Source organism: Ixodes scapularis, unplaced genomic scaffold, assembly GCF_016920785.2.
Source record: "Ixodes scapularis isolate PalLabHiFi unplaced genomic scaffold, ASM1692078v2 PGA_scaffold9__187_contigs__length_104089568, whole genome shotgun sequence".
Classification (NCBI taxonomy): Eukaryota; Metazoa; Arthropoda; class Arachnida; order Ixodida; family Ixodidae; genus Ixodes; species Ixodes scapularis.
Window position 1 is genome coordinate 31,742,435 of NW_024609884.1, and position 26,803 is coordinate 31,769,237.

Here is a 26,803-nt window from a genome sequence, read left to right on the forward strand (position 1 = left end):
CTGTCTCGGAGCACAGTCAATAAAGTTTAAAAACTAAATGAGCATTACCCATGGGTGAATGGAACTCTAACGAAACATCCAATTTTGCACCCAGGCGTAGTCAGTGGAATACTATTTGGTTAATCTTTGATCAAAATAACGATAGTAGATATTTGTGCCATGTCCATCATTGGCAAGCATTTTAGAAGTGGCTGCTGCAATGGAGCTTTAAAGAAAAAGAATAGATCCTGTCACATTCTTGTTGCAGTATCTGGTGCTGTTCAGAACAACTAACCAGCCGTTTGTTTGAGGGCACCAAACTATCTCTTGTGCAATGAACATACAAGTGTGCAAAAGCAATTTGGCCAGTCTGTCCTTTAGTTGGACAGACCAAAACAAACAGCAATAGTATCCAAAGTGGAATTAAAGGGATACTACAACGAAATTTCGGTGCTAATTTTTTGGTCTATATGTGTTCAAAAAAGCACCATCAAATCGAACATATTAATATCTTGTTAAAAAAAGTCACGAAAAGGAATTTTAAAACGAATTAAACGATTAGCAAAGAGCACCTGGTGGATGTCGCTAACGCATCGCTTGTAATGCCAGTCTAGGAACCTTGGCAGCTAGTGACGGAGGTTGTCTCGCCTCCGGCCACGACGAGAGAAGAGGGGCAGGAAAAACTCCCCTCTTCCCGAGAATGCCTTTTGTGTGTCGCAGAAGTCGCTATTGTCCCCCTACAAGATTACAGAAGATTAAGCCGTCACTCAAAATTTGTACAAAAGCAGCCGCTTCGGTGGCTGGAACGACTAGGCCATCCTCTCGACATCAGCCTCGCCGTAGCTTTGCTTGTCCTGAGACGACCTACGTCACGATTGCGTTGGATGTCACGTGGTCTCCGCTGGGCCTTCTCCGTGCGCTTGCCAGAGTGGGCCGTTTATAATGAAAAATACAGCCACCAGGCTCAAAATACAAAAGTGCGATTGTCATTTACGGATATTGTGGATCATATTCAACCTATTTTTGAACACGACGGGAATATTTCAAATTTCGTTGAAGTATCCCTTTAAGGAGAATGAAATATATGCTTGTGCTCCAAACATTTTCTGCAGATCCAAAATGGCTTGGACTAGGTGATCACTGCTTATAGGGGTATGTTGCCGATGTTTTTAGCTACCCCAAATATATTTTCTTAATCCCCAGCCCTTACCCTTTCCAGTATGCTATTTAGTATCACAAAATTCAGAATAGTCATTGTCAAATGAAGGTCATGCTAAAACCAACATTCAAGTATACCCTGTAGTAGAGTGTCAGTTGGGAGAGTTGGTATTGATACCCATGCTTTTCAGTGCCATTTCATCACTGGCTTATAGGTCAAGCAGGCAGTCTAAAAAAGCTATGCCAAGCATTTGTTTCATGCTTCTGCAGGGGTGCTGGGCCGAGCTTCCAAATCATTCATTTGACAACATCAAACTCCTTGTAATTAGTTGGGAACAAATTCTAGTCCAGAGTGAACCCCTGCCTGCCGCTGGCATCACCTTTTTTTCGTTGCCTGTAAACTCAGTTTGAAGAAAAAAAAAAAAAATATTGAGGATAAAATTGTAAATTTAATTTGAACCATGAAGAAAATGCTGGAGTACCCCTATAAGGCAAATATAAATCCCAAACTACACATGCTCAGCTTTGAATTTCACAACTAATTTGAAAGCTTTGACCAAAAAAAGTGCTTCTCAGTTCCTCTGATTGTAGTTCATGCTGATTACTACAGTATTGGAAGGGTTGTTAGAAGGAAGCTTGAGACATGCTGTGCTTCATCTCCTGCTTCAGGTAAGGCCAGCTGAACTAGAATAAACATACAAAGAAAAGACCATACACACTGCTCATCACCTGGTTTGCCATGCAAATATACAGTCCTCATAGTTACAAAGCCCAAGTGCTACTAGTATAGATTTCATGCTAATAGAACTAGAATAACATCTGAGAGACAAAGGGTAGAACTTCTGCTAAAAATATCCCCCCCCCCTTCAAGCTGGACACCTGGGCCATCCTCAGAAATCATAGACTTGTTTGCAAACATAAATTTTTTTTTACATGTTTGCTATTTGGCATTTTTCACAAATGTCATTGTCCCTAATCCATATGCAGGATAAAGAATATGTGTTAAATAAACCAAAAATATAATGTGCCATTTGCTGCTTACGACCAGAGAAGCTTAAAACCGGATGAGATTACTTGTGACTGCAAGACTTACAAACCGGTTGTTGCGCAGTTGGTTGCAGTCAAACACAAGTGTGTCAACCAGCCTTTAGCATACTTATAGGGAATTTCGTTTTGCAACTTTGAAAACCAGACGTATGAATGTACAGGCAGCTTTGGAAAAATGGTGTCAAACTTTATTGATGTGCGAGCGGTAAACAATGGATTGATGCTGAAAAAAGTATAAAATTAATGTTACTTGCAATGATTATATCTGTAGGTTTCCCACTTGCGTGCATTCAGGGTAACAACAAAGATGCAACACTTGTGTTGAATAACGAATAAAAAAAAAACAAAAAAAAAAAAACAGTTTGCTTCAGATGTTTGCAGGCTAACCCTAGGCTGCTCTGTATAAAGATGGGTAGCACTTGTGTGCATTCTGGGTAACAAAAAAGATGTGGCAATTGTGTTGATTAATGAATAAAAAAAACAAAAAAACAGTTTGCTTCAGATGCTTGCAGGTTAACCCTAGGCTGTTCTGCATAAAGATGGGTAGTATGTACAGTACCACTTTCAGACATTGCAAACAGTATAGGCTTTTTGCCAAATTACCAAAGCGTTAGGGAGAATGCTGGGAATGTAGATACTCTCGTGAGTGATATGAAGGTGAACAGCCCTCTTCTTGTTTTTGATGCTCCTGCAAGTTTTGGAACAAGCTCTGTTCTAGAAGACGGCTAAAACGCAATGTTCAGACCCTCGGCCACAGACCATTTGAGACGTTGGGTTGTTAATATAGCTTTACGAAGCCATAAAACAGGCAAGAAACCAGGTAAGGTGTTCACCTTCATATTGCCGGTGGGTGTACACATGCTACATGTGCTTGCCTTATCTGTATAAAAGATTAAAAGTAAATAACCAATATAAGGCCTGGATGAATGTGCGGCCTGTGTAACTACACTCGCGCACGCTCCCTGGTGCTGGGGTAGTTAGCAAAAGGTCTTTTGATGTCTACGTCTATGGTGCATGTTATAAAAACTCCAATTCCCGTTCAATGCCCACAAACTTGAGCTGCTCCGTTGGTCCATATCTGGGGAAGCAAAACGGGAAGTATGTTTAAATTAACTAGTAAATATAAGATGAAGGAAAAAAAGCCTGCAGCATATGAAAACCACTTGCCTGTAGTCGAAAAACAATTCTTCTCCGGACTGAATGTGACGCTTTGCAAAAATTCCAATGCGGTGGTCTCCATTCACCATCATCACTTTGGCATAACAGTTGGGATTGATGGAGTGATTAGCAAACCTGATCTTGTTTCCTTTGCGTGTAGCATCCACCACAAAATCTGTGAGATTAAGGCAATGTTGAAGAAAATTGTTTGTATTTTCGGCTTTTGAGCGACTAATACTCACCATTGTTGAGGTTGAAGAGGAAACTGCACATGTACTTGTCATACACCTTTCCACGTCTGTCAGCTTCATCTTGGGAAATTATCTGCACAAAGCAATATTTTTATGAAGTATGACGAACAAGTTTCTAAGCTTGCGCGTCGCCTAGGTGGTGCCATATGATCTTGGCAGCCAGTGTGTGTGCTATTGTGCATGCAAAAATGACCAATTGCAGAAGCATGGCGTGGCTTCTTCTACAAAGGCAGCTGGTTGATGAACAATGAAGACCTTATGGTGCGAACTTCAATGAAGCACAGTTCAAAGTTCCTTGATTTTAAATTTCATTGTCCATCAATGTTAAATTATTTACACATTTTTTTATTCTTTGAAACCTTATGTTCCTCTGGGGTGGGTGTGCAGGAAGGCAACTTTGGCACTCTATCCAATTTCATAAAAAAATTCACATATCAAAGTTCCAAGTATCCTAGAGGTTATGAAATTGTAGCCCTATAAAATCGGGCTGCTAACTAATCTGGATTTAGAAATGGAGTGAAATAAATGTAGAGAAAGGAGTCTAAATGTTCTCCCTACCTCTCCACAATACTCGGAGATGAACTCGTTCTTCTGAGCAGTCTCCTTCAAGAAAATGCCCCAGCCAGCAACATCAGAAGGTGCTAACAGCAGATGCTGCAAAAGAACACTGCATGAAAGCTATGCCCCCTGATTCATTTCCCCCTCCCTCCTCTCCCCTCCCCTCCCCTCCCCTCCCCCCTCTTCCCCCCCCCAAGTATGCAAGTGTCAACACTTACCTTCCGGAGGCCTCTCTGGACACTTACATTCTTGCACGAAATGTTCTGCACATCAAACTGATCTGCAAAAAACCACAAATATGATGACACTGTTAACGCCACCAAAGTCCAATGTCCGGACACAAGAGCATCGGTAGAAAAAAGTTCTCTGGTCTCGCGTGCAACATTCTGCAGTGGAAGATACGTCCTCATTGGACCAGTCATGCGTCTCTCTTTCGCCACGTGATCATGCGCGCAGAGTCGGATCAGGGGATGAAAGGGAGGCAGCTGATTGGTTTGACGGGCACATAGCTCCCACTGCAGTCTCGGCTTAGGGGTGAACGGAGAGGTATGCAAATATTCAAAACTTTGCATAATTAGCAGATAGTGTGTGCTACTTGATTTGATTCACAGCACACTTTTAATGTTCGAAGTACCCAAGTTATTCAAATAAACAAAAAAATTTTTAATCTTAAAATATTTTTATATTTTTAGTGTCAAGCATCACTACTCTGCAACAGCACTCTGGTGTCAAGCTTCACCGCTTCGCAGTGGTGCGTGCACATCAATTTTTGAGTGGTTTGTACCAGCGTGCTCGGAGAAACGGCCGACGTGTCTGAGCATCTCAGTTGGCTTAATCTAAGAACTTTTGCTCACTATTGTAGGTTAGCCTTGTGTGGTTATAATTATAGTTCGACCCCCGATTTTACAGGACGGTGCCCATTAACCCATCAGTTCTTTCTCTTAATAAAAGCATGTTAAATGTTTTTAATGTAATAAAGTGTTCCTTTTTATGTGTGCTTTCTAAAAAAGATTTTCAGTTATGATTTCTTAAAGTATCTATGCTCAATTCACATAAATGTAAATCAAAATTTTTACTGCAAAGCAAATTCGAAGAGAAAGGGGGAGGGGGGGTGCTCGCCCCTTTCCCCTCCCTTCCTAACAATACCTTTTTCTTTTTATAATCAGACTTGTTTTCATTTCAGCATCATTAGAACACACATTTTGTTAGCAGATAGAAAGAGTCGTACCCGCTCCACATGTTTGACAGAGGTCGGGATCACACTCCCTGACTGCCAAGTAACAAGGGCACTGCTTGGTGTTGCACTGGGCCTTGCACCGACATCCTGGGAACCGCTGCTGGCCTTGGGATGCAATTGAACAGAAAGATAAAGTAGATTCTGATGAGGCTGGCTTTTCTGCTTTAATAATGCCCTTGTGGGCAAAGTGAAGCAACTTCATCGAGGTATTCAGGACCAGACCTATGTAACTCTCCAAGTGTCTCCCTATCTGGGGCTCATATTTGCTTAGTAATTTGTATCTTTGAAAACTAGTCAAATCCCGGGCTAGTTAGACCCTGAAGTGATTGCTAGAAGTAAGACGGCACTCACAGTCAGAGTTACAGTGGCAGAACTTCTCGCAAAAGTTCTGAGCCATGACGCATGGGCAGTTCTGGTCACAGGCCTGGCCAGGATGGTTGCAAGGCGTGTAATTGTACACGTGGTTGGATGAGCTGTCCTTCTTGAGTTGGATCTTGCGGCAATGCATGGACCACAGCCGGTGCTTTTTCTTCTTCTTGCGTGGTGGTGTGCTGTCATGCACATGCTCTTCAGGTGGAAGGTCGGCCAGCTCACGCTGGGCAAATGCATACACCTGTCGAGTGCCACAGGACATTTGGTCAACTGCTTTAGCTTATTTAGGCTAAGCTATGTTAAGGAAGCCTGCAACTTCTGTTACATGGCAACAGCATCACAAAAAGCTGTTCCTCAGCAAAGACGAGGAGTGCCGTAAGACCACAGGGTGTAGACCGCAGTTACATTTCTAAACTCCCTAACCTCGAGATTTCTCCTAGTTGTTTAGAAAACATACCCTTATTCTAAAAATAAAAATAAAAAATGAAAGCCGTTTACAATTCCCTGTGACGCCGGATTAGAGCGCAGCTCTTGAGGAGGAGGATGGAAGCGTACTGAGGGATAGGTGACTCCTTGAGGTCACGTGACCTCGGGGGGGGGGTCGTGACCTGGGGGGGGGGGGGGGGGGGTCATGTGACCTCGCGGTTATGCTGACGATGCCGCCACTCAAGCCGGAAACGGGCCCCTAAGAGCTGCGCTCTAAAAAAAAATGAAGTCTAAGATTATCAGTAATGACAACAACAGCATGTCACCTTAAACTGTGACTGCACCACAAAGTTGTGTTCGCGTCTTTTGACCTTTTGAACACGACCAAAGCACCAAAAGGAAAACACTTCACAAATTTCCCAGTCTCTTCCAGTCTGGCTAAATTCCCCCACACTTCCTGGTTTCATCTGTCAGCGGACACCCAGGACAACCAGCCTTTACAGTTTTCACTCGACATTCTAATGACAGAGACTGAAGAGCGTTGCATGCAGTCAAAACGCCAGCTTGCCTGTGCGCATGTTTTGGTGAGGATAAGTGTGGCGAGGGCACAGTAGTTGCCATAGAAGACTCTCCACAGAACCCGAAAGAGCGACTGCTCTGCGCCGGACCACTCTTCTTGTAGTTCCTCCTGAGATGGTTGAACCACAGGCTCCAGTGAAGCCAAGAGCCGAGCAGCTTTGCCCTCAAGTGATTTGCCTGCACGATGCACATCCCAGATTTGTGACTCATGTTGCATCATGGAAGGCATGATATACAAGTAGGGTTCCGTGTTTTCAGATAAATCGGAAAAAATCAGAAAAACTCACCGGTAAAATTTTTGGCAATTCGAAAAACACTAAATTTAGATGTCGCGACAGCAAAATAATAAGTAAAAACAAAAGTATTTTACAAATAACTTTAATAAGAGCACAGTGTTAGTGGTCCTGAGGAGAGGCCATTTTAGTTTCCTTTGAAATCTCAGACTACTGATAAATGGGGGCTTGCCTTTTAGCTCGTCAAGGTTTGTTCGGGACAACGGGTCGTTCGGGACAACGGGACAACGGTAGACGTTAACTCCTTGCCTACTAATAACGAGTGTCACTTGTGCCACCCTTACAAACCATAAAGCCCGACCACGAGTGTGACTTGAGTTTCGGTTTTGGCGCGCGTGCTCTTTGGCAGATGGCAAAATTGCCCCTGTTGCTTTGTTTACGTGGGGTAGTTTGCTCGTTTGTCTTGCTGTTTGACAGAAAAAACAAACATTCTATTTAGCCAAGAAAAAAAAACAGTTGCTTGTGAGCACTTGCGCTAAAACAATTTGGTGCGGAAGTCTGCTTTACCCGACAAAGAGGTACAAATCCTTCTTTTTGAAAGGAATTAATGCTCTGGCGTATGTGACGACGAATCCTTCAGCCTATCCGATTTTTAGGAATCGGATGAAAACAATGTGAATCCTGCAAGCATTCCATCAACTTTGGCGTCTGCACGTCAGTGGGACTCAGACCAGAGGTCCTGATTTAGAGCAAGATATGACATCTGGAAGTCAAGGAAATGTTTTTGTCTCATTTTAATGCAAATTGCCCGTTTAAAAAAAATTTTGCTGTACGTTCCTTAAAGAAAAAAAATGAGTAGGCAAGGGGTTAAAGGACAACTCTGCTTCATTTTTGTTTCAGAAAAATCAGTGTAGTCCTCTCCAGTATCACCTAGGAAGACCAGACGTCAAATATTACGACCTAGTTTTGTCTAAATGTTTCTTAAACGGTCCGACAAACTTTGGAATGCGGCAAGTTGCCGAAATTGACCGACTCTAGCGGGCGAATTGAGGTGCAGTCAGCAGCGCAGTCAAGGCTACGGCATTGGCATTGTCAACATTGAGCTAAACGTCATCAACATTGCTTCCTTTTGTGTTTCTTCAGTGGTGTCCACGTGATCGGCGTAACATGGCTGCACAGCACGCTTCTTGGGAGCCGTCCGGCCGTCCCACTGTTGCCACCATCTCTCGCTTCACAACCGCTGTCGTCGTTTGTGATTATTGTCTCTCGTAGTTTCGCTCACACCATGTGCGCAGACTGATGCCGTAGTTATGCAGACGACGTCGGATATCATAGTCACCAAAACATAGCGAAGACTGCGGTGCAGAAGACACTTGTGCCTGGCACACATCTGCCCGGAATGGTGGTCCTCGATCCCGCCCGTCGTTGCGTAGAGGATCACGTGACATCTCATACCCCTTGGTAGCCATGTTTTTCGTGACCCGAGGCCAACGTTGCCCGATGAAGCCAAGTTTCGGTTTCTGTTCATGTTTAAAGTAAGATTAAACAATAAATATTAAATTTTTCGTGAAGCAAATGACGCAGTGCTTTTCAGTAGTGCTTTTTAATATGAAATCACTCATTATCCCTGAATTTTTTAAATTAAGTGGAGTTATCCTTTAATGGAGGGGGAGGGCAGCTGAAACTACTATGCTTTCCAGTCACTAGGTCCAGGAGTCTAGTTATTCCAAAGTATCCTCTCTTATTGAGGCAACACTTTGCAAGATTTGTTGCGGGATAGTTCGTAATGCCAATGGCAAAGCGCCGATGCCAAATGCAGCTGCAGAAATATCATTCGATACAGGTGAGCTCAGACAAATCTAGGGTATGTTTATGTCCAAACCTTTCTGATTTGTAGTTTAAATTTTGAAAAATTGGGAACCGAGTAAAATTAAACTCAGAATTTCAAAGAATTGTGAATCTAATAGAAATACACTCTGAAAAACCGAGATTGTTCAGCGGAAAGTACAAACTCCAAAAAATACCCTCCAAATTTCACGAGAAATAAACTTCAAACTGGTAAAACAAACTCTAACCATGTTTTTTGTTAAAACGAAGGTCCCAACGTTTCGAGGCCAGATCGGCCCCTTGATCACGGGTGACTGATTGTTGTTGGGCTGTGACGAACAGCTTGCTCAAACTTGTTTTTCCGGTGCTCCCTGCGCAACACCCCTGCAATTCAGAAATGTAGGTGCTTGGGAGCGTCCCTGCAGATCGGTTTATGTTGTTTTTGGGTCCTTTGGATGTGCCACGACTCCAACAAAACTCGCCTCTGCCAGTTTCTTTCTCTACTGAGGACCGAGCTTTCGCTGAAGCCGATGGCGTGGCCCGTCGTCTCTACGTGCTTAGCGAGCGCGCTGCTTTGCACATCTTTTTTCTGGACGTCATACCGATGCCTGCACAAGCATTGAGGGTGGTTCTGTGTTTCCTCAATGTACGAGGCAGCGCACTCGTTGCAAGTAATTTTGTATACGAGTCCCTGTACCCTCTCTCGCGGTGGTCAATCCTTTGGAAGAGAAAGCAGGTGGCCGATGGTCGAGACGGGCTTGCGCCTCACAGTAATCCCGTATTTTTGAAGGACGCGGGCGAGAGTCTCACTTGTACCCTTTGTGTATGGGACGCACATGCGGCTGGAATGGGCAGTGGCATCCCGTGTTCCAGGAGTGCGACAAACTTTCTTGAGGACCTTGTTTGGGAACCTGGCGGGGTAACCATTCCCTCGAAAGTCTTGCTTGCTTGTGGTAATTTCCTTCCTGAGAGTCTTTTTCATTAAGCATACTGTGATTGCCCACCGGAAGAGAGTGGAAACCACTGAGGTTTTCTGTGACACCGGGTGGCTTGAAGAAAAGTCTAAATGTCGACCGATGTGTGTAGGCTTTCGGTACACAAAGAAGTCCAGAGGTTCGGGGCCTTTAACTGCGCAGATGCCCAGAAATGGGAGGCAGCCGTCAGACTCCAGCTCCACTGTGAACTGAATTGCCGGCTCGATTAGGTGTCTGTGGAGCCGGTTGACCTCACTAGTTTTCACGATGCAGAAACAGTCGTCAACATATTAATTTAGCAGTGCAGTTAACACAAACAACACTCTCTTTAAAATCCCCCGAGAACCCTGTTGAACTTTCTTTCCCAGTGATAGAGGGACACAGAACTCCCCCAGAACTTTGTTTGCTAAGTGCCTGGATAGAACACATACGCCCAAAAAGTTTCCCACCAAAACACATTTTTAGTGCAATATTTATGTTGCAAGACTCGTCTTGAGTTAGGAGGGATTCTAATATTTCGGTACGTAGACCAGAAATAGAAGCCCGTCTCGGAATCACTCCTAGAGATACTGAACACCCCAAAAATATTTTTTCATGTGCCTTGATTGCAGATGCATACCGCCAAGTTCAGAAAAAACAAATCCGGAAGAATTTCTAAGCGGGGGGGGGGGGGGGGGGGGGGGGGGGGGGCTGGGGCTGGTGTTTTAAAAAGAACTATTGACAACAAATTTGCATGAAAACAACTTCATTACATTTATATATTGCACTGCTCATGCTCATGGGATTGCAGCAATCTGCCATGATGGCAAAAACTCATTCTTTAAGTGCGGGAGAGAAGGGGGAGAGGGATAATTTGTGTCTTTCGGGAGATTTTTCTGTCAATCGTACAACCATACAAACTGATCGAAATTCGGGACTCTCCTGGGTAAAACGGGAAACTTGGCAGGTATGCAGATGTATGTTAGAGCTACCTGGCATGGGCCCCGGGCCCAAGCCGGGCCTGGGCTGGGCACTCGGTCAAGACGCACCTGCAGCAATATTAGCATACAAAGGCAGTACATGAACTACCACCTCTTCTATTTTTCTGCCTCTATAGGGCAGTTCCAAGAAACGCTTTTTCAGTTCTGGCAAACTGCATTCGGCCATGTTCATGAGCAGCGTCTGCTACGTTCCACATTAGTTTGCGACCAGACGCTTAGCTATTGGCGCTGTTTTAGGGGCGAAGCTCCTTAGGGTCTAGCCTTGTCCATCCGTCCGGCGTCCGTGCTCACATCGATTGCCATCCCATCTGTCTGTCATGGATGAAACATTGCATGTAGCCGCTCAATGGCTATACAGGAGAGGGCGCTGCGGTCAAATGCGTATATAATCGCATTAAACTTTGCATGCATTGGCTCAATGTTTAAAGACGGGGGGGCACTGCCGTCAAATGCTCAAATGCGTATATAACCACGTTCCATACCACACATTCTCTTTCTGACATGGACCGTTGACTTAAGCGGTGGAGATGCGTTCCCACGGCTTCTAGCGGATCCACTAGAAAAACCACTGGCTCTGCATTTCACCGACCATAAAGCAGTAATAATGAAGTCGAAATGCAACCCGGAACTCAGCACTACCTATGAGCAATAAAAAAAACAATCAGCCCCATCAGCACTACCTATGAACAATAAAATCAGTATCATCAGCACCACCAGAGCTTCGCCCCAATCAACATCATTCACCACGTGGAGATGTTGTGATTTTTTTGTTGTTGGTGAAACGCACAAGCATGGCGAGTGGCTCTGTCGGCTACAGAACTCGGTAAGTATGACTGGGGACGTATTTGAGGCCGCAAAAGCTTACTGTTTTTTGCTTCTGGAAATGAATTGCCTTCTTGAATGCTGGCTCGTCTTACATTCAAATATAAAAACTGGTATGTATAAAAATTGAATGCATGACAATGCTCTTTTACGTTCCTGACTACTCCGGGTGGCACAGCGAATCACAATGTAAACTGACTCTAGTGAACTAATAAACGCTGCCTCCGCACATAGAAAAACATAGGGCCAGCGAAAGTTTATCAACATAGCGTCCGGCAAGACTTCGAGCTGGAAGTATGTCATAAGGAACTGCCCTACAGCCTAAGTTAACAACAATGTTTACCTCCCCAACTGGCTAAAACAAAAGCCACCTCCCGAAGCACATAGCTTTGCAACATGTTTCTTAAGCTAAAGATGTGATCTCGTGCACGCAGCTCAAGTTAGAGGCTGATGACCAAAGCAGCTGCAGTTTTTCCTGAGCAGATCAGGTGCACTGACACTTTCCCAAGGCAGCTTTGGATTTGGGAGGTGAAGCATGCCTCGGCCTCTCGCCGGGAAAAGCTGTGCTTCATCTCCCACGGTCAGGGCATCTCCAGCCAGGCCGGGCCTGAACAGGTCAGCATCCTACTAGGCCAGGCACAAGTCGGGTAAATCAAAGTCAGCGGGCCAGGGCCAGGCCTCAAAAAGTAGGCCCGTACAGCGCACTTATGTATGTCAGAAAATAAATTTTTCCTGGAAAAATAAAAAAGAAATTATTACAATATTTTTGTTGCGAGACTCATTTTGAGTGAGGAATGATTCCAAAATGTGCTTCTGTTTTGGCATAGTCTTCAGAAATAGAAACACAAACTAGGAGCATGTCGCAATACTCCAAATAGGTCTCGTTAATAAAATATTGCACTAATTCTTATTTTTTCTTCAGAGAAAATGTACTATGTGACAAACGTTTTATAAAAAAAAAATATATATATATATATTTCTGGAGAGTTTGGTGTTTCTTCAAGAAAGCACCTGCAAATGATGCCAATACTTCTTACACCAAACTTAGCTGGAAGTTATAACCAATGGCAGCAGATGAGCGCTTTTGAACTTACCGGAAAGGCTGTTGACGGTCATCTGGGCAGGCTTGTCCGAGTCTTTCTCAGAGCTGTCACTCTTCTTACTGTTGGTACGTGTGCTGTCATTGCTGTCTTCACCGCTTGCTTCGTTTCCGCTATCGACTGAAATCTGCTTTTGCATTTTGCGTTGCTCAGTTGACTCCCGCTCTTCTTTGAGCTTCGCTTGAAGCTTTGCCTTCACAGAGTCCTAGCAAGGCACACATGACGAGAAAAAAATTGTTGGCAACATGCACGAAAAGAAAAAAAGCACCCAAAATTCATTATAGGGGTCAGGACACAAAAATTAAACGGGTAGATTACTCATGAATGGAATGCTCATATTTTACTTAGTACAGTGAAACCCATTTAGAACGAACCCACATACAGCGAATTATTGTCAATATCGAACTCACGAAAAATTTAAATAAAAATGCATGTAAATAGTAATTTTTATAACGAACAACATATTGGCTATATCAAACTTTTTCCCCCGGGAAGGTTTCCAAAAATGCGCAAACAATCGTCTTGTAGCCTGTCCGTTCCCTCCTAGAAAACTAGGAAAGAAAGAAAATTCTAAAAGCTCAAGTTGCGAACATAATTGAGTGAAGAGAAGCGATTTAAAAGGGGAGAAAGCTAAAAAATACTCTGCATGCACGCACAGAAAAAAAAACCTTCATCCCAAAATGGTTGCCCACGAAGAGAAGCGATTCAGAAGGAGAGATAAGCTAAAAAAAACCTCTGCACGCATGCAAAAATAAAGAATCTTTCCAGCGCGTTGTTACAAGGCGGAGGCAAAGAGGTGAGAAAGAAAGAGAAGCCCTCGCCTTACAACGAACGCATCGTAGAAGTTTGTTGTAAGTGTTTTTTGCTATATTGAACTGTCTGCTATATCGTACTGATCGTAGCGTTTCTTGCTGTTCGTTATAAACGGGTTTGACTGTATATACACCAAGTTTTGCGATTGTTAAAGCTCTAGTAATTACAATAATCAATTTACGAATGTTGATTATTTTCATTGGGCGACCAGGCAACACTTTCAAAATTCGGATGTCATTGCACAAGTTGGTCACACCATAGTGTCCACATAAACCATGTGATCATGACATGTAGTTCAGTGCTCTCCCATTCTAGGTTTCCCCCATGCTTGCCAAGCTACGATTGCACCTTCTCACGCTATACGGCTACTCAAACGCTGTTCTCGCCCCCTTGCCCTTTGACCTTCCGCTTGGCGTGCACGTGAGCCTGGGTGGCTCACTAAGCTACCCCTGTTCCTTCGGCCTTGGCTAGCCGGTTTTCTCTCCGATTGCATGCGTTGGGTGTAAAACAAATGCTTGCGTAGCTCCCAATGCGAAAGCATTTTCAATTCATGTGCAAAGTTTGCTGCGCGGTGGGATGTCGGAATGTACAGAAAAAACAGCAACCGGTTTTGTTGTTTCGGTTCTGAAAAATCCTACGCGGTGGTTAATATGGAAACGTAATGTCGTGTATGATGGCTGGGTACTGTCGGACGCGGTGGTTTTGTGTGAAAACCATTTCATGGCCGAGTACTCTTGTGTGCGAGATTGACACGGACGACGGCAAATTCGTCCGTGACAATCTTGTTATTGGAGCTGGTCGCCAGCGGGTCGAAGTAAAAATAACCAGCTTCCAACATCTCTTGATAGCAATCACTCTTGTCGCTGGTGTGACCAGTGTAAGCGAGCGATGCCGTAGACGTCATCGTCTCGAAGACGCGTGCTCGAAAGGTGGAAGGTCAATGAGAAAACTGAAGCACGAGACGCCGAGATAGCCAAGTTTGTGAGCGTGTGCGAGGGGATGCAGCGCCGCCAGAGATGGTGGACAAGGTTTGTCACTAACCTACCAAACATGGCAGCCTTCCCAGATGGTTAGGATCCGAGGGTCACGCAAATAAATCAATTAATCCACAAAACTAACGCCCCATTTAAAGAACAAATTTATCTAAAATATAGTAACATCCTATGGGTCCTAGCATTATAGTAAATCTCCCATTTAATTTTTGGTGTGTCCTAACCCCTTTAAACAGAGAATATTGTACTTATCAAATACAGTGGAATCTCATTAATTTGAACCCGAGGGGGACCAGAGCTTTGTTTGAATAATGCAAAGTCTGAATTACCGGAAGTTCCCTTCCTAGAAACGCATAGGACGGGACCTGCGCGTTGGTTTGAATTATCCGCGAGTTGAATCAAGAGAGTTTGAATTAACGAGATTCCGGTATAATAAAATCGAAAAATTGTGCCACTGCAACAAAAAATAGGGTTTCATTCACAAGAGTTAAGTACAGTTAAGTGCAGAGTGAGATCTGGAATATCTGGGTTCCCACTGCATAGCAGTAAGTTTACTACGAGGGCTGGATGAAAAGTCTTGCAGCCTTGTGTGAAGAACCCGCCGTGTAATCACGAAAATAGTTTTCACAGGAGTGCAACTCTTTGCACTGCCTGCCAAGTTCCATCCGCGCCCGAGACGCTGTGCTCTGGAGTTGGGCATGAACAGTGGAAACATTCCAAACTCTCCACAATTAAAAAAGTTCAGAGGGCAGACATCTGCAGGAAAAGTCACGGCATCCATCTTCTGGGAGGCTGAGGGCATCCTGACGATTGATTATACCTCCACAAAAGCCAGACAATCAATACTGAATATTACTCAAACTTTTAGAAAAAACTGAAGGAAACTATTGTGATGAAACATCCCGGAAAGGTGGAGCGTGGCATAATTTTCCTCCAGGACATTGTGCCCTACCACACCATTCCCTGCAAGCAATCAATGACAGTTGCTTCTAACTGCTAGTACCGCACCCGCTTATTCACCTGACCCAGCGGCGTAGACTTTCCATTTTCCCGGGAAGGGGGGGGGGGGTTCGCATTATTTTTTTGCCAGAACTGGAGATTGAAGCTAACGAAAGTACGCTGGGATTCCATTTCCCATGTATTGTGTCAATAAAGGCAACGTGGGCGTTATTTTGTTTACATGCCACTACTATAGAAGCTCGTTACATGATACGTAAACAGCGTCTCGGTAAAGATCATGGCCCGGGCGCGGCTCTGCCCCCCCACCCCCCCGGATCTCGCCAGGGGGGGCACGAGCCCCGATGCCCCCCCGAAGTCTACGCCTATGACCTGACCTCACACCATGAAACTTTCACTTGTTCCCCACCATGAAGAAAAGCCTGAAAGGGAAGCATTTACCAACAGTCAATGCTGTCATAGGTGATGTGGATGAATGGTGTGACTCCCAACCCAAGAGGGATCTTTTTTTTTTCCCCCAAGGGTTAGAAAAGCTTGAGCACAGATGGGAAAAGTGTGTGGAAGTGCAGGGGGACTATGCGGAACAGTCAAGAAGTTTCATTGCTGTCCGACAGTCGCATGACATGTAGGCACAAGACTTCTCATCCAATTCCCATGCTATATGCTATTTTTATTTTCGAAGTGACATCACCATGCTCGATTCTTAAAGGGGCACTGAAGTCATTTCTGAAAAAGGTTGTTTTTGACCTTATATTGTTTAAAATGTGTTAATTCCCCCATTTACTAAGTCCTAAAATGCAAAACCGCCTATTCATCTCGAGGCAATAGAAAAACATGAGGAATCTTTTTTCTCGCGGACTACATTGTGTGGACCAATTAAGGCCCTACAATACGCGCAGATTCCGAATGATTTTATTATAACTTGTTTCAAAGAGAGCCTGATAGATAAACATTTGGATAAGACTCCTTTTTTTTCCGCGGGCGAAGCCATCGCTCGCAACTCGTCGACAAGCGCCCTTCGTCGACCACTTCATTCGGACGAAAATTCTTCCCAAAAAGGGCGTGTCGCGATCTTTGAGCATGCTTTGAACAAGGAAATAAGCTACGCATGGTTGTGGTTTCGGGTTTGTTGAGATGCTTAGAGTGTCTAGATTGAGTTTTCAACACAAAAGGGCAATCTCAAAATCGACTTCAGTGCTCCTTTAAATGTCACTGAGGTATTCCATTCGGGGGCACGAGATACCTCGTCACACAGTGAGGTTTACATGGAAAAAGCTTTTTGTGTTTTGTCTCAAAGAATCAAATTTGTAGAACAGAACTTTCCGTGTCTCTTATTTATGTTACTCCCTAATTTAGGGGGGCAAAGTATGAGGGCCTAAACAGAGGCAGGAGACCTTGGCCACAAACAAACAACCACAGCCCCTAGGGTGACACACTGTCCATACCAGATGCAAGTAGCAATGTGAGCCACAAGGTTCAGTGTCCAACTTCATGTCGCAACTCTTCCGTTTGTACTGGCTTGGTGCTGGATGGAATGCTAGAACAACAAACCAAAAAAAAGAAATGAAGGCACTACTCCTGCTCTTTATCGAGTTTAAAACTTTGCACACAAAGCTGGTTGCCATGCACAGCATTTTGTTTTTGTGCACGTCCATGAAGCAGGTGCAAAGCACTGGTAATTTCAGGGATGATTTTATTTCAAGACAGGGTAGCATTCCAATACGGGCAGTTCTGATGAGAATGAAGTACTATACAAAATAACTGTCAGACAGCGTACTCTCAGCCCTGTTCTCTGCCCTTACATTTTCTGACCAAAGTTAGCAGCAATGTCATTTACAAAATTGAACAGCAACATCTAGGAATGATCTACCAGCCTATGCAGGACATTTTTTATTAGATTTTCAACAGATAAAACAAAAAAAGTATCAGCACTATGAGCTGTTTATCTTTTTTTTAATGCCAGGAGAATATGTATTGTAAGGACAACTCATTGTGGTGACATAGAGAAATCTATGGGCATGTGCACATAATTATACATGCACACATATCACCAAGGAATTGTATGAAAGCAAGAGCCATCACCACATTTACATTTGTCATTCTATCTCTCCTTGTTAACTCTAAACCTCTAAACAAATATCCATTTGATGATTCTATAAGTGAAAGATGCAGGACATTTCCCAAAAACTGTGACCATAAAGGATGAGTAGGTTCTATATTTAAGTGCAATGAATTATAAATCCCTATTCCATAAAATGACCTGAATTTAACTCTTTCGTTACCATGCATTTAATCTGTTTGCTTATTCTTGGAGAGGCCTGAGGGGACGAATATTCTAGCCACAGCATTCTTGAGTGCTGTGGCTCAGGGTAAAATTTCAGACGATAGGGCATCACACTAGAACACCTGTTGGAGTTGCAACAATTGGTGCATTTGAGTTATAAATTTGAATAACAATAACAATTTCACAATAAACATGAGTGTCTGGAAACACGGGACATATTACTTCTGCGAAAACTATGCATCGCACAGAAAAAAGGAAAAAGGAAAGTGGTCTGTGTCAAAGGACCCATTAAGGAAAATTATTAGATTTCAGTATAATTGGGTAATTAATTATTTTGAGTAATTAAATTGTTAATTATTGATCTTAAAGGCATGGTTTAGATTAGAATCTTGCTGGGCATCATCGAAAACTACTCAATACACCCACGTTACAATGATATAAGGCACGCGCAGTATTTTACAGCGTTCCGAAAAAATGCTCAATTTGGACGAGTTTCTGAGTTTCGGTTTGTTAACAGAGCGCATCTCTGCATAGGGAATCCTGCTCACTGTGGACAAAACACGCAACATACATGCCGCCACACATTGCACATAGAAGAGGCTAGATAAGAATGCCTCCGGACTGTCACATGACGCTTGCCTTTTTGACATGGGTGCCAGTGTGAGGACGAACCTTTACGTGCGATGCGTGGCAGTGCATGCACGTTGCGCGTTTTAGAAAGGGGGGCGGGATTGCCTGCATGGATATTCGTTTTGATAAAAAGCGAAACCAAGGAGCGCGTCCAAATTGATCATTTTTCCGGAATGCTGTAAAATGTAGAGGGTCACCTATATCATGGTACTGTGGGTGGATTTAGTAGTTATTGATGATGACCAGCAAGTTTCTAATTGAAACCATGCATTTAAAATTTCAAAATAAAAATTTGATTACTGAAAATTAATTAATCACCCAATTATACGGAATGCTAATAATGTGTCTTAATGGGCCCTTTGGCACAAACCATTGTGGCATTAACTTTTTTTTCTGTGCACTGCATAGTTTTCACAGCAGCAATTTCGTCTGCATTTCTGGAAACACCCTGTATGTATACACGTTTTGTACAAACGCATGGCATATGATTTCACCCTCTCAAGATATTTGGTTGCTTTAAAGTGGTAGCAGAATGACCTAATCAGAAGTTGAAACATGAAGACCCATTCAATACCCACTTCTGGCCACCTATCATCCTACTAGTTATATGTAAAACATGGAGATGCTGCAGGGCAGACAGAAATGTAATTTGCTGTTTTGATGTTGTCCCATATTCACCAATACCAAGGTGGTATGCGTAATAGTCCGAGTAGTCCTCCAAAGCTTAAAATTTAAATGTTTAAAGAAACGTACGGCTTGCATAGGGTCCCACCTATGTTAAATCACATTTAGCTCTTACTAGTCAGTGGGTGTTGACCACACAACCTTCACACCATTAATAACTGGAAATACAAAAATAAAGCTAACTTTGCAAGGGGGGTTGTTAAAAGTACTTCCATAAGTTGAAGTGATGCACTGTGGATACCAGATTTTTGTATAAGACTATTTCTCGGCATATGTCTAAAACAACATTTCCACCTTCGCAAAATGGGATATGCCCTATTGATTGTCACTAGGCAGTAACGAAAGAGTTAAGTATGATGATGATCAAGGTGCAGCCACACAAGGCATCTATGAGCGCTCTAAGGAAGGAATTGTTAGCACTCCATAGAGGGATAAAGAGGCCGAGTAGCAAAAGGGGCAAAGAGAGTGAGCTTTGATGAGTGAACAAAACAGAAGCAAGGAAATGGAAAAGCATAAGTGAAAAAAACTTTGTATTTCATTTACCTGGAGGAATATCCATCCCTCTATTTGCTAATTGGCAAGATACAGAAAAAGGCAAGTAGAAATTGAAAGTGAGAAATGAAGAGCTGAAGAGAGCAAACACAAGTCAAAGTAGGAATGTTCCCCATCTATAGACAACACCTTAGCCAAACCTGCATTCATCACTACAATAAAGCAACTTTACAAGTATAGGCAAGACAACAACATTGGTTGTCTATTATACAACTTTTTTCTACTTCGCTGCACATGGATTACAAAGCAATGCAAGTGAAACTCTAGCATCTTGACCGTGTAAGTTAGTGCTCAAGGACGAAATGTGCGTTCGGTACCCAACGTTCTACCATTATGAACATGAAAAAAACTACTCACTGTGTAGAAAGCAGTCATACTTGAAGCATCGTCGGCAGAAGAGCGTTCGGAAGGAATGCATGCTTTGCTCACGCGGTACTGACTGTGCAAATGGGCCATCCATATTGGGAGTGCATTCGGGTGGCACGGAAGGAGGATTCACCTTTTCCATCAACTCCCGGTACCTATACAAAAAATATATCAATGTGAATGATTATGGCCATGTGCTTGCAGAGCTCATAATGACACTGTAGGAAAGAAAATAGTCCAACCGTTCTTTCAGCTCCTCTGGGGTCCTTTTGTCCGGAAACACCGAACAAATTGCAGCAAAAATGAAGTCTGATGGAGATGGTGCTTTTTCCTCGCATTTCTCTGGAAATAAATTACGAAGGGGCCTTCTTGCCAAAGTTCTGAACCAGCATATATCATAGTAATTTGCCTCTTTCGAAAATTCAACCACATGCTTTCTGATCCCCGCCCCGGCTTCCCAATTTCGCCACCAGGTCGAGCGAGTTTTTGGCACCTATGTCAATGGGCGCGACCTTCCCGCTTCTCTCCTTCTAATCTGCGGGATGTCATCAGCTCATTTGCAATTCTGCATAGAGGCGTAGAATGTACTAGCTGTCTGGTCAAGTAGCAGGTATGATGGGGGATGCATATGAGAACTCTTGGCAGGTACATACCAGTGAGTGTCCTGTTGGTGGTTCCCGGCTCATCCTCATAGGTCATGAGAGCATGGACGAGCTCTAGGAAAAGCTCATCATTCACAGAGCCTGCATCGCGATCTCCGTGAACTTTGCCGTCGTAATTTTTAAGCAGTTCCTCAATAAATGTGCCATCTTGGTCAAGGATTTCATCTCCCATGTAGGGAATGTTGTGCAGCACTGTTTCATCTTCCACCTGGCCATGCAAAGAAAACACATTCTTATTCTCCCATCAGCAATGAGTGCACTTGTCACTACTTTATGGCCTGTTCACACAAGAATGTCAACAATATATTTTCGATTATATGAGTTTTGATCACATTGCTTTCTGGAATGCCAGAGGAAACTTGGGTTTATATGAAATTTTATTTGGAAGCATTTGCTTAAGGGGAAACACTGCTTCTAGAGCTTTTTTTTCTTATTTGTGGTCCAATCCAAGTGAAATATACTGTGTATAATCATCTGGCCATTCTGATTACAAATATGCACTTTGTTTTGAAACAACTTGGTTAGTTTTGATAACATTAACTATTTAATTTAAACATTTTACAGGCAAGATTAAAAAATAATTGGATGATGAAACCCAAAAATAAATATACCTCTGTAAACTATATCTACAGAATCCAAATAAGGTATAAATGAAGGCTCTATGGTTATTTAAAACATTCACAGCATTTAAAAATGTTCAGCTTCTAAATCATTTTTTAGTCTGCATACCTGCCAACCTAGCAACATAAAATTCGGGAGACCGCCGCGCTGGGGGGGGGGGGGGGGGGGGGGGGGGGAAGGGGAAGGGGAAGGGTTGAAACTTTTTTTTTTTTTTTTAATTTGACAAGAAATTTTGTGAAGAGGCACTCTGCGCAAATCACACTGTCTTCGCAGTTGTTTTGGAGTAAACTGCCGCTGGTGCCCTGCCCTTCTATGGCACGAGCATGGTTCCGATGCTTTCGTGAAGCGATGTGTATCTTGATGTCAAGCTTGCCGCCGTGCGAAACGCTCACACATCACAGGCGCACATGGTACAGAATTCATACTTGTCAGCTTTCCGCGAAGCGACAAAGCACGGAAACTCAGTCGTGTATGATCTTAGAAATACTTGCAAGTACTTCTTCGGGGCTTTTGAAAGTGCCATCGATCGTTACAACAGATCAGTGGTTCCAACTAAACTCGGGGAAACACGAAGGGTAGTTCGGCGTTCCGCACCTCACTCGACGACCTGACAAAGCCAACTGAAGCCTAGCGCACCCATGGTCATATAAGCCATGTTCCAAAATGCGCTCTAACTTCAGGAGTAGAGGTTTCGTACCTTGGCGTTTGAGAATCTACTCTCGTTTTACGCTACTGCTCTGAGTTGTCACGTGGTAACCCGCCGGAGTAAACTAAACCTACTCTCGAGTAACTCGCAATGACACATGCGTGATGATTATAGCAATAAGGCATCATAAAAATTTTAAAAAATTACGGTGGACATTTTTCGGGAGATTTGAGGTCGCTTCCGTACAATCGGGAGATGTGATCAAAATTCGGGAGGCTCCCGGAAAATTCGGGAAAGTTGGCAGGTATGAGCCTGTATAGCAGGTGCTAAAACAAAATACTGATGCTTAAGTTGATGCAATTAAACCCCTTATTGGATACCCCACTTAAACGCCTACAAGAGAAAAAAGAAATGATAAATATTGGTTGTGTACAGGCAGAGATGTGACTTCCGGAAAATAGCATGGTGTGTAGAAAGTTCATTTTGAGAAAACAGCAAAAAAACATTCACAGACACATTTTTACTACACTTTCCAAAAATACTTTATCTATTTACAAGGTAGGGGTCTAGTAATTACCAGGAACATATTCAGTGTGCATTTGGCCTGTGTGCCGGTGCCTCGTCTTCATGGCCCTCTTGATGCCATCCTGGCTGGCATGCTTGGTGTCCGACGCGGCACTCCGGCAATGATAATTCTCGGCCCCTCGCTTAATGCAATTCATGCCGGGGTGGAGGTCCAGCTCTCTGAGGATAGCTGCTGATGCCTGCTGGCTCCCCACATTGAATTAGAGAGTTGCCTCTGCGACAGCTGCCTCAACCGTGAAGAGGGAAGCGTTCTGGTCCTTGGGGGCGAGCGACCAAATGACAAAGTGCAAACTCTAGTTCGCATTTTGCGTTTCCCCTCTCTGGCATCACTGCAGCAACTTCCTGTCAGCGAGGCGCTCATACACAGGAAGAAGGGCTGTGCAGACGTGATCAGGAAGGTTGCAGCGATGCTTCGGAGCAGGCTCCTCTTTCACTTGGGCTTCGTTCTGCTTACACCATGATCATTCTCCAGCGGGGCCGCACAAGCTGTGGTCCGAGTCTTGTGATGAGCTCGGCACTGAGCCTCCCCTTACCACCAAGGCTGATGCCTGCTGCTCCCTTCTGTCGTTTCTGCTTCTGCACAAGACTCCGCAAAGCCATCCCTGTTCTTTTCTGGACATGGTTCACACAGTCCTTTTTCTCTACATGAACAAACCTGTAGACGTTGGCTTCCTGGAGGGCTGCAAATGAACGGCTGTCACCGTCGGAGAGCATCATGGTGTAGTGTAGGCCGTGTCGATCCCAAGACCTTGGGAAGAAAATAAGGGCAGCCTCGACCTCCCTTTGGCCAGCCCTGCTGTTTGTATTCTTCTGGCACTTCCCTGAGGCCTCGGTGAAGGACTGCTGTAGTCCGCAATGCCCTCCTTTGGCCATTTTTCGCAGGCAAGGCAGAAGTTCAAGAGCACCATGTGGTCCAACACAAGCTCAGTGAAAAGCTTTATGGCTGTTCCCACTCCAATGTGTGACCAGTGGCCCCTTGTCTTCCAACTCCCGTCGTAGGAGACTGCGATGTTGTTCGCACTTCCATAGCAAAATTTCTTGTATAGAGGGCTCACGGTCGTCACGCACTCTGAGGCGATTCTGAAGGCAGCTTGCTTGGTTGCAGGGTTGAGCTTCTTTTTGACGTGCCGCTGGTATGTCTTATTATGCAGGCCTCTATGCGATATATCGCAAAGATATCATTTAGGGCTGTTTGTCCATTACCTGTAGATTGCATGGCATACACCGCGCGAACATTGACTTCAAATGGGGTGATCCTGCTTGGTCCTTCTACTCGCGGCGAGCTCCACTCAGACGTGACATCCCCGCAGATCTTGCAACAGGGCTTAAGTTTTACTGCAGGTCCATACTCCCGATTGCATTTTATGAGTTCAACGCCACCGCAACAAGCTTTACACTTTGCGAGTTGAAGGAGCGAGTTCACGAGGTCGCGGCTTAGGACGACGAAACTCGCTGTACTTTCGGGAGCTGCTCAATCGGCGCCAGCCGCGCTGCCCATCAAGGCAGCTTTCTGGTTTATAGCAGACGTCGACGAAAGTTCTCAGAGTTTTTCCTCAGCTTTCTTTCCTTTTTCATTGATCTCGGAAGCAATGAGCATCACCGTGTCGAGCCGCACTCGCTCATCTGAAGCCGTGGATGTCAAAGCGGCCGTCGATGAGACATCTTCATGTTCGGCCTCCCGCACCTAGTCGTCGACGTCTAGAAAAGCGGGAAGTTGAACTGTGCCGTGAATTAGCTTCCTTAGTCCCTTTCTTTAGTTTTCTTCTGAATTTGTGGACAGTATGAAACTTTCTCCGTGGAATTGTTGGGATTGGCATGGTCAGAGGCGCGCACAAGGATCAAACAAAATGGCGGATCGGAAGCAAGGAGCAGACGCCGCATAACGCTAACAGCTAATGAGAATGCGCCATATGCACACATGATCCGAAACAACCAACCGCGTGGTGAGATGTAGCTTTTTATTTGTGCTTCGTTTTCAGCAGCCAATCACCGCCTAACATTGTGAATGGCGGGAAAGCCAAGAGCGGGAGCGGAGCTTTCAAATGAGACCAAGATGTTCCCTTCTATTGCGTCGTTCTCGGGCTACCGGCAGTCATTTGTCTACTTTTTTCGGAGAAAAGATTTTCGTTTAGACTCTTCAAATCAATACATCAAAATAAGTAGGGCTTATTTCGCGAAAATATTCAGGGAAAAGGTGCAAAAATGCCTGTAGATATTAAAAAAACAATTTCAAAAATGTGATCTTTTTGTTTCATAGAGCCATGTCCCTCCTTAAATAAAAGAATGTTCTGCCATGAAAGGTCAAGTTCTCCAGCAGTTGGATTTGTAAAACAAAACAAAAAGTGGAACTTACCATAAAATTCTGCTGAGTTGGTGCCCAGGTGTACATTGTTGGGATAGGATTGACAGCATACATGATTCGCATAGGTGACGCCTGCTTGGTACCATCTGCAAGCTCAATTTCGCACTGAAAGATTTCAACATATTGCAAACATACCTCAGTCAATCATCACTTATAAAGGGTTCAGTGCTCTCGGTTTAGACACCCAGAAAACGAAACTGGCAGTAGTATGCCAAATTCACTTTTTAAAATTCGGTTTTATCGAAAAACGTTAGTGTTTACAGCAGTATGGCACAGCTCATAAGTGCTCCGGGGGGAGGGTGTTTGGCATTGTGTGACCTTGAGACTCACTTCCTTATCGAATTCTCGGCTCAACTTTGGGATTGACCGTTGTTACTGCTGGGAGAAGGTTCAACAATCAGCACGGTATATTGGGCTTGCCTTGTGGGCAACATGTCTGGTCCCTTTTGTGGTCGAGTTTTGTGTGTTAAGATCGCTGTCTTTTGAGGATGGTGTTTGGATTGTTTTCATTCTCCCAAGTGTCCCACAACTTTTCATGTATGAGGGTGCTTTCAAACTTGCTGTCTCAGCCAATCAACGAGATTCAAGTATTGCAAACAGTTTTGTAATCATATGAAAAATGCAGTGCTTCAAAGTGTGGTACCTATCGACTGACTTCTGGCGCTCGCATTTGGCCGATTAGCCACCTTTAGGAACATTAGCACTTCACCTCATCTGCTTACCAGTTTTAGAAAGTCAGTGTTGAGAGGACGCTTTAAGTCTGAGACTTAAAAACAGAAAACTTGAAAAAAGATACAGTCGAACCCACATATATCGAATTCAAAGGGGATCGTAAAACAGTTTGATATATCGATAATTTGATATACAAAAATATGTTTACTTAAGCTCCAGTTGAAATTTCCGCGCGTCACTGCCAATACCAAAGGCCGCGACAAACGGGACCCTACCAAATAGAGCCTCTAAGAGCCGCTAAATACAGTAGAGCTTAGTAGGTGAAGATCACAAACACCTCAGCGTTTACGCAACGGTGCTTGCGATCGTTTACGCCGGGCCACGACCTCCACACAGCGCTGTCCACAAAGCACAAGATAATTAAAAAAAAAAATGAAAAAACGAGTTGCATAAAAAAAATTTGATCCATAGAATAAAGTTAAATTAGCAACAAAAAAGAAACCTCACTAAATTTAAACAAAAAAAAAAGAGGCAAAAAAAAATGGGCCAAGCAATAACGGTGAAAGAAAAAGGTAAACAAAAATAGAATAAAGTTAAGTTAGCAACAAAAAAGAAACTTCACTAAATTTAAACAGAAAAAAAAGGGGCAAAAAAAAAATGGGCAAAGCAATAACGGTGAAAGAAAAAGGTAAACAAAAATAAGACGTTCAAATTGTGAGTGTTGTCGACACACTCAACTTGACGAAGGGAAGACTTCCTTTTTTTTTTTTTTCATATTTTTTATTTTGGGGCTAAGGAGTAGCACAGCAACAGCGGTGTTCGTGGAAATAGCACACCCTACTGTTCCAACAGCGGGCACTCCCTGCCCTCCCTATGCACGCGCTCGCGTGTCCTTCCCCTTGCTTCAACCATCCTTCACTTTTTTTCTTTTTACGGTTACTATTTTTTTTTTTTTTTTTGCAACTGCTCTTTTGCTGCGTATTCCCGTGAGCGTACGCTGGCTTGGCGGTCTGCCAGCCCCGCAACGCGAGCTATGTGCTCGCAGCTGGCGCAATACGACTGCGGGAGAATCATTGGGGGGCTGGCAGTGCTTTGTTCGCCATATTGAGTGTCCCCGCCAAGGGAGTTTGATACAAAAAGGGGATGTTTGGACTGTTCGATATAAACAATAATTTGAAATACCCGGGTATGACATACCCGGGCTCGACTGTATGCGCGACTCCAGCGAAACGGATGCCACCAAGCGGGAAAATTGGGAACCAGCCGTAAAAGGTCG

At 43.9% G+C, this 26,803-nt stretch overlaps 1 protein-coding gene across 2 annotated transcripts in view; it reads right to left on the reverse strand.

Annotated features, from left to right (window-relative positions):
* Positions 1 to 2,350: 2,350 nt before the first annotated feature.
* Positions 2,351 to 26,803, reverse strand: part of LOC8034361 (histone-lysine N-methyltransferase EZH2) — a 29,178-nt gene continuing 4,725 nt past the window's right edge. Inside the window, exons 5-19 of one of the 2 annotated variants that reach the window (XM_029968489.4) lie at positions 24,847 to 24,960; positions 20,633 to 20,849; positions 20,222 to 20,321; positions 19,971 to 20,134; positions 19,605 to 19,631; positions 16,909 to 17,000; positions 12,696 to 12,906; positions 6,755 to 6,942; positions 5,740 to 6,001; positions 5,380 to 5,493; positions 4,370 to 4,431; positions 4,152 to 4,247; positions 3,585 to 3,666; positions 3,352 to 3,517; positions 2,351 to 3,262 (exon numbers count right to left, since the gene is read on the reverse strand). In XM_029968489.4, the coding sequence (XP_029824349.2) occupies positions 3,202 to 3,262; positions 3,352 to 3,517; positions 3,585 to 3,666; positions 4,152 to 4,247; positions 4,370 to 4,431; positions 5,380 to 5,493; positions 5,740 to 6,001; positions 6,755 to 6,942; positions 12,696 to 12,906; positions 16,909 to 17,000; positions 19,605 to 19,631; positions 19,971 to 20,134; positions 20,222 to 20,321; positions 20,633 to 20,849; positions 24,847 to 24,960 (1,956 nt within the window). In that variant the 3' untranslated portion in view covers positions 2,351 to 3,201. The remainder of the gene's footprint in view (positions 3,263 to 3,351; positions 3,518 to 3,584; positions 3,667 to 4,151; positions 4,248 to 4,369; positions 4,432 to 5,379; positions 5,494 to 5,739; positions 6,002 to 6,754; positions 6,943 to 12,695; positions 12,907 to 16,908; positions 17,001 to 19,604; positions 19,632 to 19,970; positions 20,135 to 20,221; positions 20,322 to 20,632; positions 20,850 to 24,846; positions 24,961 to 26,803) is intronic. The other variant, XM_029968490.4, reaches the window with a different exon arrangement.